We start from the raw sequence: 20,912 nt of genomic DNA on the forward strand, positions 1-20,912 counted from the left end.
TATAATGATTCGCTTAACATTTTCTTTCATCTTTTCTTTCCTACATGATTATATGGTTGTGTGATGCAAAATTTATTGGTTTAGTTGCTTCTGCTCTTTGAGATATATGATAAAAGATGTAATAGACTCTTAAGCTTGATACAATAAAAGCTTCAAGGTAAGAGTAATGTTGTCTTGAGGTGATAAATGATGTTTTCACCAAAATAGGTTTTTAGCGGCATTTTTTTGGGCCTAAGCACCGCTAAATATATTTGTGACGTTTTTATAAGTGCCGCAAAAAATGCCGCTATAGCTAACGCCACTAAAATTTGCGGCGTTTATGTGGGAAAGCGTCGCTACAAAACATGACTTTTAGTGGCGTTTCTCACAAAAATACTGCTATAGAACATGACATTTAGCGGCGCTTTTCCATAAACACTTTTCCACAAAAATATTATTTAGTAGAAAGTAATTAATATTTGACACAATTAATAAATTCAAATTACCTCGTCATCAGCTACACAAGCAAAACTTTTTGACCCAGCTGTGTGTGTGAATTTTTGTTTTTGCCTACTTGTAGTTCCAACTCGCTCACGACCCTATATTATGAAATTATTATTACGTATATAGTAAATACTATAAACCAAAATAATTATAAGAGTTTGGAAGTACGTAATATCTCTCCTTTTTTTGAATTCCAAAATCTAACTGCATCTTCCATTGGTACCTCAGCATTCCCGGCGGGACATTTCTCAATTTCTCTTCGAGGCTTATATTTTTCTTAAAATATTCCTTCTTTAAAGCACTTTTATGGTCTCTCCATATTTTTCCTAATGCCTTTTTCACATAATTATCCAAGACCTCTAAAATAAATCTCTCCTGCAAATAAAACAAGTTTAGAAAGTTAATATAAATGAAACTTAAACCAAAGTATTATAAATTACAGTCACGTTAATATCTTAATATTATCGAGAGCTTGATTTTTGCTACTATCAGGCATATGATGTCATGACTCGTAGTTGATAGGCAACAGATTGGCATTTCATGCTACAATGCCAAAGTATCCTACTAAAAGTCGAGCTTCTGATCTAATAGGCTGACCATGACTGTTTCTAGCTACTTTGACATGCTCGACAGAATTTAACTCATATAAATATTTTAATAGCGTACGTCCTCGAGTTTTGCGCGTCCCACCACTTTCAGCTAAAAAAATGATGCATTATAATATAAAATTTTGAAACAAAAATCAATAATAAAAGTCAACGCATGTAAATTAAAATTAACATTACTTTGAAATTCTGCAGGTTCGTTAGCTGTATTCGGAACATTCGAAGATCCAATAGCAGTCTGTTGTTCACTGTAACACCCCCTAACCCCAAACTGTCACCAGAATAAGGTTATGAGGCATTACCGGACCTATTAGACAACTTACGAATAATTCATAATTAAAATAACATTCATAGTATAATTTAATAATTAAATCCCTATAATGGACTCTCGAAGCCCAAAACATGTATTAAAAGTAGAACGAAACTTGTTTGAGTATTTCGAAAAAAATTTCGTATATATTTTTTTATTTTTTATTTTTTAAAAAATTTCGACAGTATTTTTGCTTATTTTTACATAAAACCCCTGCAAATAAAACTGTATCCATTTCCAAACATAACCAATTCAACCAATTCAATATAATATCAATTTAAATTTATCAATATACTAATTAATTTGAAACGGATAAACTTCTTTCATTATAATTCTTAGACTTGTACTACTAACATTTTTAACCATTTATATTCAAAACATAATAACATTTATATACCTCCTATGTACATGCCATGTTACTAAAAGAAAATATACATCACCAAAAGTTTGCTGAAGTCGAGTCTGGCTTTGGATGCTGGTTTAGTACTTGACTTCTACAACCTGCGCACGGAAACAATCGTACGCTGAGTATGCATATACTTAGTGATATCACTATAATTCAATTTATATTTTAATACATTAAATCACATACACATACTTTTACATTACAATTATCATCACTTAATGAACAATTCAATCTTTTATATTATCATTTGATTATATATATACCATTCTTATTTCTTTATTTCAATTCTTACCTTTCACATATGTCATATCATTCAAATTTAGTTTTATCAGTAAATTTATTTCATTTGCCCCTATTAACTTGACTCGGACTCGACGAATACACGGATTCCAACCAACACACCCGTACTACACATTGTACCTTAACGGTACACAGCACCTAACAGTAATCAGTAATGGTAGCAATAACAGTAACAGTAACAATATTCAACTCACAAAGTGTCGAATCGATAATGATAATGATGAGTCGGCATATAAATGTCGATCGATGAAGTGGCAAAACTCATACTCTTCAATATCCTATGCCATGCCAGCTATATCCGACTAGCCCAACTAGTTAATAGGGTATTTAATTCACTTTTCAGTACAATTTTCATCTTAGTTCAGTATAAATTATAATTCCTTATTTCAATCGGTTTCACAAGATTGCAGAATTCATTACTTGATAATTTCACGCTTCAATGCAAGACACATAACAATATTCAGTAACTTCATAATTCAGTTCAGTATCAGTCTCAATTTCAATACCCAATTATAAATTTTCATTTTACTAAACACTTACCTTAAAATACTTACCATACATAATTAGTAAATTAAACACATAATAATGATAAAGTTTGAATTGTAATGATACAAACCAGAATTCTCTTCGGATTTAATCCTCAACGATCTTTTCTTTCTTTTTTGGGCTGATGCTTCAGGCTTGATATTAGCTATGAACAATTAAAATAATTTCACAATCATTAGCACAACACAATTTAATTGCTAAAATTTTTATCTAACTTTTACTTTAATTCCAATTTGAATCCTAACTAAACCTGTATATTTTTCTTTCTCAATTCATACCCTTTTGCTACTCAATTTCTTGCCAAACTCACATTTAAGTATCTAAATTTTATCATATTTTCATAATTTCGAATTTATTTCAATTTAATCCCTAAAACTCAAAACTTATAGCTTAGTTTACAATTCAATCCTTTATTCAATTCCAATCAAAATTTCTATCAAATAAACCCTCAATTCCATCATTTTTTTCAACATAAACCCTACTAAAAATCTATTAACTTTCACAATTTCAACTTAAATCCAAGAGTATTTCACTCTAGGATTCCAAAACATCAAATTTATAAGAAAAGGACTTGATTAAACTTACCAATTAAATTTCAAGCTTTAAAACCCTAATTTTCCTTACTTCTTTCTTTCCTTTTTCTTTCCCGTCCAGTTTTGAAATGGCCTCTGTTACTTTTAGCTTTGTTTCTTTTGTTTTATGTTTTCTTTTCTTTTTATTCATTTACTTTATTTTATATTTAAGTTAGTTAATAATTATAAAATATCTATTTTAATAACAAATATAATTAATACATTTCGCTATATCATAACCTTACATTTGTCTTAATCTAACTAATTTATCAAATAAATAAAATCTTTTAATATAATAATTTAATTAATAAATATATTTTACTTAAAATTTAAGAAAATATATAATTATATTACAAATGTACAAATACATATATTACACATGTGTTTTATCATATCCATACAATTGGAATATTTTGATTTATTTAATAATATAATATCATTATAATTTAATTATCATTAATTATATAATTAAAACAAATAAAATCTTAGATTTTATTCCCTTTATGTCATTCAACTATGCCAAATGGCTTAATTGCCATTTTAGCCCTTTTTACTTTATTTTAATCTATAATTAGGCTTTCACTCTTTATCCAATTTGATCTTTTTTCCTAATTACTTTTAATTAAACTAAATTCACTAAATAATAATAAAAAATATAATTAAACACACTATCAGACTCATAATTTTAATTACTCCTAATACTTATTTACTAACTCAGTTTACTAAGACGGAGGCCCGATAACACACTTTTCCGGTGCCCACGAATTTTGGGTCGTTACATTTCTCCCCCTTAAAAAAAATTTCGTCCTCGAAATTTTACTTGAAAATAAGTGAGGATACTGTGATCTCATAGTTTCCTCCGGTTCCCATGTTGCTTCTTCCACACTATGGCTTCTCCACAGTACTTTTACCAGAGGAACCCATTTGTTTCTTAATTCTTTCACTTCTCAAGCTAGTTTTTGAACTAATTATTCTTCATATGACAAATCTGTTCTAATCTCAATGTTTTCAGTAGAAATAATATGAGATGGATACGATCAATACTTTCGTAACATGGAAACATTAAAAATATCATGAATTTTCTGTAATTCCGGAGGTAAAGCTAATCGATAAGCAACTGGTCCAACTCTCTCCATAATTTCATCCGGCCCAATAAAATATGGACTTAATTTACCCTTTCGGTCAAATCTTAAAACTTTCTTCCAAGGCGATACTTTAAGGAATACTTTATCATCAACAGAATATTCAATGTCTCGCCGTTTCAAGTTTGCATATGATTTCTGCCTATCAAAGGCTACTTTCAATCTCTCTTTAGTTTTCTTAACTGTTTCTTCTGTTTCTTGAATCAGTTCTGGCCCAATCACTTTTCTTTCATTCAATTCTGTCCAACATACTGGTGATCGACACTTTCGACCATATAATGCTTCATACGGAGCCATCTGAATACTAGATTAGAAACTATTGTTATAAACAAATTCTGCTAGTGGCAAATATCGTTCCCAACCTGATTCAAAATCGATGATACAAGCCCGAAGCATATCTTCTAGAATTTAAATTACCCGCTCTGATTGTCCATCCGTTTGTGGATGAAAAGCCGTACTAAAATTGAGTTGAGTTCCCAAACGATTATGTAGTTGCCTCTAAAATCTCGAAGTAAATCTCAGATCCTGATATGAGATTATCAATGTAGGAATGCCATGCAATCTTACAATTTTTCGAATATAAACCTCGGCAAGCTTCTGTAATGACCAATTAGTTTTGACTGTTATGAAATGAGCTGACTTGTAAGCCGATCAATAATTACCCAGATAACATTCTTTTTGCTTACTGATAACGGTAGTCCTATAACGAAATCAATAGTGATACAATACCATTTCCACTCAGGAATACTAATAAGCTGAAGTAGACCTGTCTGTACCTGATGCTCTGCTTTTACTCGCTGACATGTCAGACATTTACCTACATATTCAACTATATCTTTCTTCATTCCTGGCCACCAATATAGTTCTCGTAGATCATGATACATCTTCGTTCCACCAGGATGCAAAGCAAAAGTACTATCATGTGCTTCTTGAAGAATCAGCTATTTAATCTCAGAAGTAACTGGGATAAAAATCCAATTTTGAAACCTTAAACAATCATGCTCGTCAATACCAAAATTTTTCACTGTACCATGCTGTACCATTTCTCTTTTCTTCATTGTCTTCTCATCTCCCATCTGAGCTGCTCTAATTTGATCAAACATCACTGGCTTAACTTTTAATTCAGCTAACAAACTTCTATCATCATTGATACTAAGCCGAGCAAACATTGCACATAATTCAACAGCTGCCTTTCTGCTCAATGCATCTGCTACCACATTTGCCTTTTCTGGATGATAATCTATAATACAATCATAATCTTTCAGAAGTTCAATCAATCGTCTCTATCTTAGATTCAACTCCTTTTATGACAGAAGATATTTAAGACTTTTATGATCAGTGTAAATATAACATTTCTCACCATACAGGTAATGTCTCCAAATCTTCAATGAAAAGATTATAGCAGCTAACTCCAAATCGTATGTCGGGTAGTTGCGTTCATGTGGCTTCAATTGTCGAGATGCATAAGCTATTACTTTTCCATCTTGTATTAATATACAACCCAAGCCATTTAGAGAAGTATCACTGTACACTATGAAATCTTTCTCCGATTCTGGTAAAGTTAGAACTGGTGCCTCTGTCAACATTTGTTTCAATGTCTCAAAACTTCTTTGGCACTGCTTATCCTAGACAAAAGAAACATTCTTTTGTAGTAACTTAGTCATCGGTAAAGCTATCTTCGAAAATCTATTTACAAATCTTCTATAATATTCAGCCAGACTAAGAAAACTGCGTACCTCAGACACATTCTTCAGTGCTTTCCACTGAATAATTGCTTCAATCTTCTTTGGGTCAACTCTGATTCCATCTGTTGATACCACATGTCCCAAAAATATATCTGATAACCAAAACTCCCATTTGCTGAGCTTTCCATACAACTGTTTCTCTCGTAATATCTGTAGCACTATTCTAAGATGTTATTCATGTTCTGCCTTTGTCTTTGAATAGACCAGTATATCATCAATGAAGACTACCACGAACTGATCTAAATATGGCTGGAAAATACGATTCATGAGATCCATGAAAGTAGCTGGAGCATTAGTTAATCCAAATGGCATTACCAAGAATTCATAATGACCATGCCTCGTACGGAAAGCTGTCTTCGGTATATCACTTTTCTTTACTTTCAACTGATAGTACTCGGACCTCAAATTAATCTTCGAAAGTATTGAAGCTCATTTCTGTTGGTCAAATAAATCGTCAATCCGAGGTAATGAATATTTATTCTTGGTTGTTATCTTATTCAACTGTTGATAATCAATACATAGCCACATTGACCCGTCTTTCTTCTTAACAAACAATACCGGAGCTTCCCAAGGTGAAATACTCGGTCTAATAAACCCACGATCTAGTAAATCCTGTAACTGTACCTTCAACTCTTTCAATTCAGTGGGCGACATTTGAAACGGAGGTATAGAGATTGGTGCTGTACCCGGATACACTTTTATAGCAAATTCAACCCCTCTGTTAGGTGGTAAGCCCGGTAGTTATTCAAGGAATACATTTGGAAATTCACATGTAATCCTAATCTAATTACACTAACTTTCGACTGAATCAGAATTAATAACATATGCCAGATATGTTGTACAACCCTGATGAAGCAACTTATTAACTTTAATTGCTGATATGATTCGAACTAACCCATTGGTACGGATTCCATTTACCTCAACACTATTACCATCTTCAGTCTGAACACTGAATTTCTTTTTATAACAGTCCAAAATTACCCCATATTCAACAAACCAGTCCATACCCAGTATAACATCAAAATCCCCGAAAGACATTATTAATAAATCCACCGAAAACGTTTTATCATAAATTATTAGCGGGCATTTCGGGCACACCTGATTAACTAATATTGTTTGCCCTAATGGACTTGATACATCTATTGAGACTTTAGACATTTTTGTTTTTAATTTTCCCGACTCTACTAATTTTGAATTAATATATGAGTGTGAAGATCCAGGATCAATCAAAGTATAAACAAGCTCAGAATACAGTAAAAATATACATGTCACCACATCGTGAGCATTACCTTCTTCTCGGGTTCTGACTAAATAAGCTCTAGCTGGAGCTCTGGCTTCAGATTGCTATGTAGCTAAATCACTACCTCTACCAGCTCTTCCTCTCCTCAAAACAGAACCTCCTCTGCGCATTCCTCTACCTCTGGCAGTCGATACCGATCTCTGAGATGTGGCAGGTGTACTACTCTGAGTTTTCGAACAATCTTTAACAAAGTGTTCAGTAGAGCCACAGCGGAAACATCCTCCGATTTTATTTTAGCATTCACCAAAATGTCTTTTCCCACAATAATCGCATTCAGGATTTTCACTTTCCCGGGGCGAAGCTTTTACACTACCGATGGAAACAGTAATCTGTTTTCCTCTACTTCTGTCACCCCTATCAGACCGAAAGCTTGATCTCAAACCACTTCTTGATTCTCTAGATCTCTTCAGTAATGGATTAGAACTGGTAATTCTCATACGTTTCCCAGCTGATTTACCCATTTCTGACTTTTTATCTAGGCCCAATACTTGTTCTATCAGTTTTGCTTGCTCAACCTGATCAACAAGTTCAGTAATTCTGAGATTTACTAATTGAATATTAATTTTATCTCGCAGTCCCCGTAGAAATCGTTTACAACTATCAGCCTCAGTTGGAACATATTCTGAAGCATACCTGCTCAGTCTAGAAAACTCTTGCTCATAATCCAGTATTGACATATTACCCTGTTTCAACACTAAAAACTCTTGCTTTTTCTCTTCAATATACATTTCCCCAATATACTTCTTCTGAAATTCTTTTTGAAACAAGTCCCAGGTTACCTGATCATCTGGCAAATGTCTAACCACAGATTTCCACCAGAGATACGCTTCTCCTTGTAACAGTGATACATCACATATCAGATTCTCTCGGGGAGTGCAATCTAATTGTTGCAAAACTTTTTTTGTTGATTGCATTCAATTTTCAGCAGCGGACGGATAAATTCCTCTTAATCCCAAAAACTCTGTGGTGTCATATTTCTGTAGCTCTTTAATCGGGGCTCGTCTAACAGTTGTACTAGTGTAATAGCAGGTACGGTTCCCGCTACACGCTGTAATGCATCAGCTATAATTCTTAACAGTTCTGAGTCATCTCTTTCTCTTCGGGCCAGTTCTTCATTGCTTTTGAGAAGTGCTTTTGAGAAGTACTTTTGAGAAATTTGAGTGTTTGGCATTGCTGTCAAAAAGTGCTTTTGAAGAATAAAATGTCCATTTTAGACATGAGATTATAAAGTAATAAATATGTATTTAAATAATGTTCAAATTAGTTAATATTATGATATTTTAGCAAAAATATAAAAAAATAATTTATTATAACTTATTGTTAATATTTTAATATATAATATTAATTTTAAATATTTCTAAGTAATTAATATTAATTATTTATAAAATTTAATTAGAATATATAAACTATATTTAAATATAAAAATTAAATATTTGTAATTAGATATTTGATGGGCTACTTTAACACTAAAATTAAACAAACATAATACTATCTAACTAAAATCTAAAATCTAATTACTAAAACCCAATATTAAACTTAGTAATTCACTTAAAAGGAGCCTAAAAGCTGAGTGTGAATTTAACTCTAAAACATATATGAATTAAACACCTATCAATTTCATTCCAACTGTCATTGTAATGTAATGTTATAATGCTTTTGTTCTAATATATGACAATGCACATTGTTTGTCATATTTTGTTCGATTTAATGCACACTACTATTTTAGTGTAATGTTTGCCAATAATTGTTTCAAAATGGTATGAACTTTGGACCAAAAGAAAAAAAAGTTATATAAACAACAATTCAATAGAAAGCCGACAAAATTAATTGAAGTTGGTTCGATTCGGTTAATTATTTTAACGTAAAAAGCTCAATTCAACTAACGGTTTAGTTAATTATAGTTCAATTAACAATGGATCGAACTAACTATTTCATCACCCTTTAGATTAAATGTTTGAGAATATAAAACAAAATACTTAGAATTATAAAAGCAAACATAGTTTCAATTGAACAATTTAGCGTGCAATGGATACTAAGATTCTAATTTGAGGGTAAAATATAGAATGCCCATATTGTACGAACTTTGATGCAAGCACTCCGCTTCTCTCGACTACGTGAAATATTCCCTCCATTGCGAAAAAACATCATGGTTGGTGGAACATCATACGAAATAAGATTAGAATCACACTTGGTAAGTAACTGTTACCACCCTGCATGAACTCCCCGCATAGCATAACAAACAAGATAGATTCACAATGAGTGCCCTTCCTTCTCTTTAACTCCTTCGAGTTTCCACTTAATAATAATGATATTTGTCCTATCTACATGTATTAATACACACCAAGAGCTTGGGTGAGTTTAATGCGCTTAAATAACAATGACACCACTATAATAAGTTGTATCCGGCTATTTATGTACTTTAGATTGTCTTTCACGGAGGAATGCACACCAATCATTACAAAGACAAGTATAACCATAGGAAAAAGCACTGTGAACATGGAAAACCACACAGACGTGATAAAAACATTAGGCAACAAACCTAGCAAGGCAAAGATTACAGAGAGCATGAAATGAAAAATGTTAAGATGTTCCTCTAACTTATATGTACTTATACTAAAAGTGAAAAATGCAAGGCATCGAATCAAAAAATATCAAATGGTTGCACAACACCTTGAAAGAAATTAACAATCTAATAAACTACATCTGTGGTTTTCCTTTTCTACATGGTCAATCGAAGAAGAACACAATTTTCAACAGAATATGACATCGTGGATAGAGAAGGGTTAAGTGCACCAACTTGAAAAATAGACTAAAAGGATAGACCTCTTATAATATTCATTCATTAAAATTAGCCAAGAGAGCAAAGAATATAAGGGCTAACACATACCTTAGCAATTGGTGCCATCTCAAAGACAATATGAATGACATGCAACCTGGACTAAAGATCAACAAAATGGAAAAGTTTAAAAGGGAAAAAGGCGTTAATGTAGTAAAATTGATCGGTCAAATAAGCACCTAGCTTGTGATGATATCACCGGAGAAATGTAGATATAACTTCATCATCTGTCTTTTCTTTGCACATCACATATGCATCACAAATGCGTCGATCCCTCTTGGCATGTCTGTTAAAATATAATTATAATCCCATTAAATAATCCCATTAAAATAAGTAACCTGAGACTTCAATTTGATAATAAAAGTACGTAAACTAGTCACAATTAAGCTAAACTTCACACACAGAGAGGATCACCACAACAGTATTTTATAAATCATGCTTTACAATTATTAGGTATATTGAATAGAAATAAGTGGTGCTATCCAAGCTTATTACAACCATTTCCATCTATTGATTACTTAAAACAACATGCCACATTAGAGTGGAGCATGGGGCAATAATAACAAACGGCATATTCAACAAGGCAATTTTGTTAATGATTACAAGCGGTTTTATAATTCGGATGAACAATAGAGCAAATAAATCATATTTAAAAGTTATGGAGCTCTTGCAAGAATTTGAATGACCAAATGATCATAAACATGATGATATCGGTCCCAAAACCCCACTCCTTTATTGACCTACACTTCACCAATGTTAATTTAATTCACAAATATAGTCTTAAAACCAAAAACTCTCTGCAAATATGCACAATACCTACAAGATAATTTTCATAAATTGTATGAGAATACATAGATAAAACTAAAACCTCAACTCCTATATTTATCAAGGTCCGCCAACCAAATGCAAACATCAAAGGCGATCATCACTTTTTATTTTTTGGCTATGGCGCATGGTCATTACTACCATTGTAACCTATAATAAACCTGTTTTTTTACCAAAAGTTAATGTGTTAATAATGTTAAAACATATTTCCAGGTTGAAAGTAACATATTTAAAGAGTAAATAAACGAAATTTCAATTACTATGCTAGTTTCATAGGAATTTTCAACAACCAAACAGACAAGAAAAGAGGAAACAAATAAATAAGATGATATACTTTGTGTTCTTTTCACATATAGTTGTCAAGCTACCAAACAAATCTAAGATAACCACAATCGAACAAACAATTTTAACAGACTAAATGAAAAGAAAGAATACAACTGTTTGATCTCCAAGAAAATGGAGGAAACTAAAAGTTCATTATCTCTTTCACTCTTAGCTCTTTAATTTCTAAAAGTAAAAGTATAAAACTTTCGAACAATAACACAATAACACATAGATTACTCATTGAAGGAATTCCCATCATATAAAAATAACATTTAAATAGTATTATTTTAGTAAAATAATTAAAACAATAAATAATGCATTTCACATGCAAATCACATGAAATTAACGCAAACTAATTACGAAAGGTCAACCAGTTGATGCATATCATTATACTTTTAGTAATAAATTACCACGATTTCATGGATTCATTAAATATTTTAAATGAGTAAAAGAAAGGAAAAAATCTTCAAATAGTTAAAAGTCCATCTACCTTAAGGTAAATTGTAATTAGATGGCCGACAAGAAAATTTCCGATTTTGCAAAGAATCGAGTTATCGGTAGCGAAGTTTGATCTACAAGCAAGAAAAGTTTCGCACCATAAAGTCAAGAGAAGAAGTTAAACAGAAAACAAAAGGTACAAAGAATGTGTTCATGAAACAACAATACGTGACAAGTTTACTCTAAAATATTAAGTTGAAGCTAGGGTAAAGAGAACCTCTATAACTTACATAAGCGGATTAAACGTGTCATTGTTGTCATTCAAGTGAACAAATATGTGATTCCTCAAGACCGATTCAAAGAACCTATGTAAATAATAATAGAGAAAATAATAGGGCATTAAATGTCTCGAATTCACTCTAAAAAGATCTCAAGGAATCAACTTGTTTCTTATTTTTACACCATAAAGGGACATTTTACGACAACAAATACAAATGGAGCTTTGAAAGAAAATTCAATGAAAGAACAGAGTATTTTATAACAATGAAGCATGGCAATCAAATTCTAGCGAAAGAAAATATTAAATGAAGAGGAACTAATTAAATGTAAGAAGAAATATAAAAGAAATTCTAACCTCTGCAGAAGAGGAACAAATAATGAAAATAGAGCTTTGAAAGCGAAAATGAGGAAAAGAAATTGGTTATAAAGCTCGGCTCACCAAAGAGGGGAAAGAACATTTTCGAACCAGCAGAGGGAAAAACGTTTGGGGAGAATATAGGTTAATTTGGTCAATTTTCATCAAAAGCGATTCACCAAAGGAAAAGGAGATTTTTAGCTTCTCCGTCTAGAGAGAAGCACTTTTCTGATGGAGAAATTTTAAGAGAAAATGAGGCTGTTCTTTGCTCCTTTTAAGAGAAAAGGCCGTTTGGGTGAAAAAGTGATTCTGAAACGGGAAAAAGAACGGGCCCTTCTTACGTTAAGAGGTTGATTATCTAACGGATTCACACTAGGTGTAGCAGATTCAGTTTCTTCAAGTTCTCGACTTCCAGTATATATTTCCTGTTCAAATTCATACATTCTTTCATCTAACATTTTATCTATAAAACAAAATCAAATAAATATATTATCATCTAAAAACCTGACTCAATTTCGACTTAAATGTGGCATGTACTTCTAAACTCATTTACGAGCTTGATTTAGTCTGAGAATCGACTAAACCTTGACTCTGATACCAACAATTGTAGCACCTCCAAACCCTAAATCGTCGTTGAAATAGGGTTACGAGACATTACCGGACCTATCAGTCAACTTACAAATAATTCATAATTAAGATAACATTCATAGTATAATTTAATAATTAAATATCTTTTACTTAAAATTTAAGAAAATATACAATTATATTACAAATGTACAAATACATATATTACACATGTATTTTATCATATCCATACAATTGGAATATTTTGATTTATTTAATAATATAATATCATTATAATTTAATTATCATTAATTATATAATTAAACTAACTTCACTAAATAATAAAAAAATCTAATTAAACACACTATCAAACTCATAATTTTAATTACTCCTAATACTTATTTACTAACTCGGTTTACTAAGACGGGGGCCCGATAACACACATTTTCAGTGCCCACGAATTTTGGGTCGTGACATTCACTATTTGTTTCTTTCGAATTTGGAGGATTTTGAACAATACTTAGATCTCGCAATCTTCTTCTAGGCATTTTATCTGCAATACACATAAAATAGTTGAAATATTAGTACCTAATTACAACAATAATAGTACATATAAAATAGTTGAAATATTTAACAAGATCAAGATTTAAATTATAATATTACATATAATTTAAAAATTGTAAAATCTTACTACATCATGATTCGTAAATATTTTCATCCACATCCTGGCAAACCTATTAAAATTGTGTACTAGTACTAGGGATAGTTTCATTTAAGTTTTGTTTTAGAAAAGGCAAAGTTTCTGATATTTCGTTGATGTCATCTCTATTTCCATTGCCTATGTTAAACAAGTCTCTAGGGGTGTTACGAAGTACTACGTACCAACCCTCATCAGTTGGATCTTTCGAGTAAAAAACTTGTTTGACTTGAGAAGAAAATACATACAGCTCATCTATCAATTGTTGTCCAGTGTGAATTAATCGAGAGAAGTTCACCATTGTAAAACCAAATTGATCTTTTTTTTAATTCCACGAGCAGTATTAACATCAGCCCAATCACATCGAAATAAGACAACCTTCCGTTTGCCATAGTAATCCAACTCAATAATGTCAGTAAAAAGTCTATAATACTCCATATTTCCCTCAACAGGATTACTATCCCTAGCACTAGCATAACTTGTAATTGAAGAATTAACAACTATTCCACAATTTTGAGTCCTTCTCAATCTTTCGTGAGATTTTGTATGAAACCTGAATCCATTGATGAGGAAGGCACTATATCTTTTTACTACTCTATTCGGACCTTGGGAAAGCCATTTAACTTCGTTATTGACGTCCTTTCCACTCCAAACCTATTGATCGAAAGTAAATTGATTAATTATAAATGTTATACGAATACATTATTATTTGTCAATGAAAGCTTTAGTTGCATACTGTTTGCCCTAACCATTCATGAAAAAATTTTGTAAATAACTTATAAATCTCTCGATGTTGTAATCTTCGGGAGTGTGAACGAGATCTCAAGACTTGTTTGTACTCACTTTGTTAAAAAGTGGATCACTTGGTTAGAAGATAAACAAATTAAAAAGATGAATATTTATCAAATTCTAAAACTTACTTGCGTAATGGTTCAATTGAATCGTGGTGAAAAAGAACATATCGATGTGCTTGTACCCAAGATCTATCATCTAAGTGTGCAATTTTAACTTTACCAATTGGATCTCCCTCATATCCCTTATTGTGTGTTTTATAAGCATGGATATTACATAATTCAGTAGGTATTTTTCTCCCAAAAGATGTTTTTAAGATTAATTTGTTGAAGAAAAACTGATGGAGGTGAAAAAAATATTTAAGTGACAAAGAATGACAATTTTGAGGGATAATGAGGTAACTGAAATGGGTTGTGACTAGGTTGTTGGTGGGAAGGGGATGAAGGTGATGTTTTGGTAGTGACAGGAGGTGGGTTCGACTACGAATGGAAATGGTGGATTCCTAATCTATAGAGGCTGTGGGAGGAAGAAGAGATGAGAAAAGAAAATGAAAAAATGGAAAAGAACGTGAGAGAAAAAAAGATGTCAAAAACCTAAATGAAAAAATAAATCAATAATGAAGTAAATAAATGTGTCACGTGTCGTAATTTTATTCGCTCAAAAAAGAGTTTGAAGGAAGGTAATAATTGAGACTCATAATATTTACCGAATTATAATTTAAATACACAACAAAAATGAATTTCATGTGATGGTATGATAGTTAAGGGTGTTCACCATTTCAAGTGTGGCCTGAGTTAGATTCGCGTTAGTTGTATTGGTTGTTTGGGCTTTACCCTATTATTGTAACGCACCAAAAAAAATACACAACAAAAAGTAAGTACTTTGACTCAAATAAATGGTATAGTTTAATGGTTTATTATTCAATTAAGTTTTATGTTGAGGATAATTTTATCTTCTTCTTTTTTATTGATGACTTTTGAACCCAAAGCATTGTAATGCTTAGCAACTTTAAATTATCATTTTAACCAAAGTCATAGTTGATTATTATATTTTTAACAAAATTTATATAAAATTTTCATTATTTTATGAATTTAGTAATTGGTATGAATCTAATTAAGAGTGAAAAATTATTCTTAAAAAAAATTGATACACTCGTTATATAAGTGAAAGAAAAACATAATATCAAATTTATATTTATAAAAAATCAATAATTAAGCTACAAGTAAAATAGTAAAGTGCTTATAAATAAATCCCTTTAACTAAGAGTTCAATCCTTAGATATTTCATTTTATTTGTATGATTCAAACATTTCATATACAAAATAGAAATACCATTATTTTACATAAAAATAAAATTATAATAATATTTCATTACTTAATTAAAAAGGACTTTTAAGTATTTTACTTGACTAAATTGGTGTCAATTTGACTCAAGATAACAATTCAATCAAACACATTATATATAGTATCAATGTTTTTGGAACTGGACTTGTAACACCCTACACCCGCCTTAAAAGATAATTTGATGTAAAATGTCACATTCGTCTCCAAAGTAATACAAACAAAACAATCAATCATATCATCAAGTGAGATCTATAAAGTTGATGCTGTACAAAACTAAGGACCACACTTGAACTCCTACAAATCTGCTCAAGGAACAAACATTCACACGTTGAGCTTTCTTCAAAGCTCAATGGTGCATTTCAAATATCCATCGATACCATATATGATGCTAAAATCAAAAGCATTCTAGCAAACAAGTTACAACATCCAATCATTAGTAAGCAAAATCAATGTGCTCACATCACGCTTTGCTTATTCAAATAACAAATTAGAAAGGTAATTAACACCAAGTAATGTCCATAAGACATACAATCATATGGTGATATTTCATATCAAGTTATTATAACAAATGTTTGACAATTAAACTTTTCACATTGAATCTTTAGCACATCATATAGATTTTTGTCTCGATTAACCAATCATAGAAACGTAATTGGATACACCGATATTGTAACACCCCTTACATGTCCCGATCGTCGGACCTGAGTAATAAGATGCTACGACATAATTCAACAATTCAATAAATACCTTAATGGAAATTAAATTATTTCTCAATAAATTATGGATATAAAGAAATATATTAAATAATCGAATTCTACAATGACCAAATTACAAAATACAAGCATATAGTAAGATTGGATTGTAAAATTTTGAAGTTAAAAGTCAATAATAGAAATTCACAGATGGTATAGATACCAAATCGATACCAAACGTCAATTATGTTTACTTGAAAATATATGGTAGTGACATTATTTTATGGTATCAATATTTTATGAAAAAGTATCGATACTTAAATAAAAATCGATACCATTTTGGCATTCTGTTTGTTTTAAAATTGTCATAAGGGAAGGTATCAATATCAGATGCAAAAATATCGATACTTGAGTTGAGAATTGGTGAAAACTTATATTTAAAAGTTTCAATTATGCTCAAAATTTACCTAAGCATAATAAAGGCATGCAACTCAACATCCAAGCATTCCATTCATGTACAACTCAATTCAATACATCAATATCTAAGCCAAATACATATGCTTAATTTCAACCCACCTAAACAATCAACCATTAAGGTACTTCAACATGAATAACTAAGCTTCCAATTTCATTTGTAAACATACACCAAGGCATTATCATCCATTGCAAGTTCAAATCATCTATCATCCATCATTGTCATAACTATGCATTAACCAAAAGCTCACCTAGCATATTAACCTTTCAACCATTTGATCAATATGCACATAATCAAACTACTTAACAAGACATTTTCAATATGACCAATCCTACCAACCACACACATACATATATGGAATACTTATAACATAAAAACCCAAATACCAACAAGATACAAAATGACCATTAAAATACAAAGCTAACTTTATAGCTTAAAAGATTTCCTAGGTACATGCCAAAATAAAAAATAAGAACATCACCAACAGTTGAGCTTAGGATGGCTGTTGGATGCTGAGTTAATGATTGAACCACTAAATACCTAACATGCACATGGAAAAACAAAACCGTACGCTGATATAACTTAGTGGTATTTCAATAATCCAAGAACATAACATAAGAGCTTTTAGTAACATAAGTTAATATGCAGTTTAATGTCATCTAAACATTTCTTATATTCTTGAATCAAAACAAATATAATTTAGCAATATCTAAGCATGATTAATAACTTCACTTATCATTTGACATATAAATTTATAAGATGACACATTCCATTTCACTTTCCAATTACTAACCATTTGCCATATCAATATCAATTTCACATCTCTTGTAGCTCATTCAATCACTTGAACTTTAAAGACTCATCCAACATCAACATGTAATCAATTTCTTATTTATATAAATATACACATACTTCACGTCTGTTCATTTAAACCCACATGAACATAAATCAATTCAAATCAATCTAGTACATCTCACAATCATAAAGTGTCTCACCTTATGTTCTTACCATGCACAACCAATTCAATATGCAACAATTACGAGTAGTTCAGGTTATAGAAACACAAACCGTATACTCTAAGCTATTCGTCGACGACTTTGTCTTTCCTTTACTTGCATCAAAATACACTTTATTCCATACTGTTTAGTCCTCCATTATGAGAATCAATATTTCACCAAAAACTTAATTCCATCAATTAAACTACCTATAGTTACTTCATACCATTAATCAATAGCTACCTAGTCAATATCTATTTCACATATAGATATCTCATATTTTTTATTTGATCTCTTGTTTTTTTTATGTCAAAACATTATATAATAACAATTCAATTATGAAACATAACATTATAATACAAATATACCATCAAAAATGAAGAAAGTCTTACATGAACTTACCCGAAAAACGACAACCACAAAGTATTAGGGCTAATATACAATTTCTCCTATTTCTCGATTAACTTCCAATTGATTCAATTCCAAATCTATAATGATTCATTACAATTTATCAATTCAAACAACCTTATAATACTTTATTACATGCACATAAAACTTAATTTCATTTTACACAATTTTCCTATAGTTTTGCATTTTATTCAATTAAGTCCTTGAAATCGAACTATTATATCTTTGAAAATAAAGCTTTGATTTTCAATCCCATTACAATTTCATCACTATACAACCCTCTAAAACATAATTTCCGAAGTTTCATGACAAATTTTACATTATTGTAATTAAGTCTTTATAAACAAAACTAACAAAATATACTTAACAAATTAGTACTATTTTATTTCTAAGATTCAAAATATACCATAAACATTCAAAAGTTCAACTATTTTTATGATCAAAGATAGTATCAATGATTGATTTGAATTATATATACTTGTTAAAATCTTATGATGGTTGATTAAATATGCCTTTGAGATAAGTTACAGAAAAGTGACATGAATTGACATTTTAAGTACTTGTGGTATTAAATTATTTTGATTATAATTTAATGCTCACATTGTTGGTGTTTTTGATTGCCATGTCTAGCCAAAGTTATGCCAAGTTAAGGTAGGTTAAATTGTTTAGGTAAAAGAATAAGGTAAGTCTTGTATAAGATACATATGAACTTACTAATCATTTTATATGCTTACCTTCATTGTTTTCTCTCTCGTATAGATTGTCACCTAGTGGAACTCGTCGAGTTGAACCATCACGAAGCTCACACTATTACCGAATTGATAGTAATATGTTATTTTTGGTCATTAAAGTTGTGGCATGTAAAAAGGGATAAGGTGACATGGAAATGGTCATTTTCTTGCTAAATGGTATGTTTGATGTTTGTGGAAAAGGTTGAATTGTATGTAAAGCTTGGTATGTGACAAATAGTGTATGGTTCAACTATGGTTGATGTTATTTAGTTGATGATCTTTAAACTTGCATATGTCATATATGTATGCTAATAATTGCATATAGAAGAAATGGTAAGTTTGGAATGCTAAGCATGAAATGTAGCTTGTTGTATGTTTTGGTAAATTGTAGGTGTAACACCCCTAACACGAATCCGTCGCCAGAACAGGGTTACAGAGCATTACCAGTTTTTACAAATTAATTATCAGACATTTCATTTCATCTAGCATTCATATTAGAAACCAATCAAAATCATATATATTGTCCCTTAAATGAGCTATCGAAGCCCAAATTACGTATTAGAAACAAATAGAGACTAAATCAAAAACTTAGAAATTTTTTTGAAAAATATTTAAAATTTTCAACATTGCAGGGGTTACACGGCCGTGTGGCCAGGTCGTGTGACTTACACGGTTTAGAGACAAGCCAGTGTCTCAGGCCCTGTGGGCATTCAAAATAGGGACATACGGCCGTGTCTTAGCCTGTGTCCATACCCGTGTGAGTATACTGACTTGGGTCATATGGCCAAGTCACATGCTCGTGTCCTAGGACGTGTGAGCATTCTGTTTTGTGCAAATTTAAGATACAGGGGACACACGACCATGTCACCTGGTTGTGTGTCACACACGGTTGAGACACACGCCCGCGTCTCTACTTGTGTGGACGAAAATAGGTCATTTTATAAGCCATATTTCTCACCCAATTTGTTACTAATCTAGCCCCCACCAATTCACAATCTAAAAACTATAACATGACATTCAACACAAGCTAAAATAAGTGGCTAATCTCAACAATTTACATATAAACCAACATTAAACAAAATACCTATACATGTCATTATGACTAAAATTAAAACATTCGAAAATACCAATAGAACTGGTGGATAGTGTGATATATCTCCAACAAGATTCCAACCCAATCGAGCTTCTGATAATCTGAAAAGTAAAGGAAAACAATTACGTAAGCAATGAATGCTTAGTAGGCTCATATCAATTCATTTTAAATAAGAAATTTATACATATCCAGAATAATCCAATATTAGTACCCCAATATTAATAAAGTATATTCAACAACTTTAACTATTCCAAATTTATAAATTTTGTAACACTCCAAACTCAGCCTAAACGTTATGACCGAATCTGGCGATATCACATTGAAGTTTTTTTCGAAAACATAGTTTCAATGAAAAAAAAACATGTTCCATATTAATTCTCGTTTATTAAAAACTCATGTTGTCTTTAGTAGTTTGTTGATCGTATTAGTTTGTTACTATATTTAAAACATTGTTTGGTGCGAAAGCTTTTACAGTATTTTACGAAAATGTGGTGTCTTGAAAAGCATATATCTTTTGAAAATTTGCGTCCTATTACTATCAGTAAGATTTTAAATAATTAAAATCCCAAATTAAAAATTAACAATTTAAAAAGGCCTTATTACAATCAAATACCCAAATTAAATTATTATCAGTAAAAATCTAGTATAGAAGCAGG

At 31.0% G+C, this 20,912-nt stretch overlaps 1 protein-coding gene across 1 annotated transcript; it reads right to left on the bottom strand.

Moving 5' to 3' along the window:
* Positions 1-7,453: 7,453 nt before the first annotated feature.
* Positions 7,454-8,323, bottom strand: LOC105775168 (uncharacterized). Its single transcript, XM_012597698.1, has 2 exons — positions 7,654-8,323; positions 7,454-7,590 (listed from the first exon to the last, which is right to left on the bottom strand). Exons 1-2 carry the CDS (start codon positions 8,321-8,323, stop codon positions 7,454-7,456), a joined length of 807 nt encoding a protein of 268 aa, XP_012453152.1.
* Positions 8,324-20,912: the final 12,589 nt, after the last annotated feature.

This window comes from Gossypium raimondii, chromosome 10 (assembly GCF_025698545.1).
Source record: "Gossypium raimondii isolate GPD5lz chromosome 10, ASM2569854v1, whole genome shotgun sequence".
NCBI lineage: Eukaryota > Viridiplantae > Streptophyta > Magnoliopsida > Malvales > Malvaceae > Gossypium > Gossypium raimondii.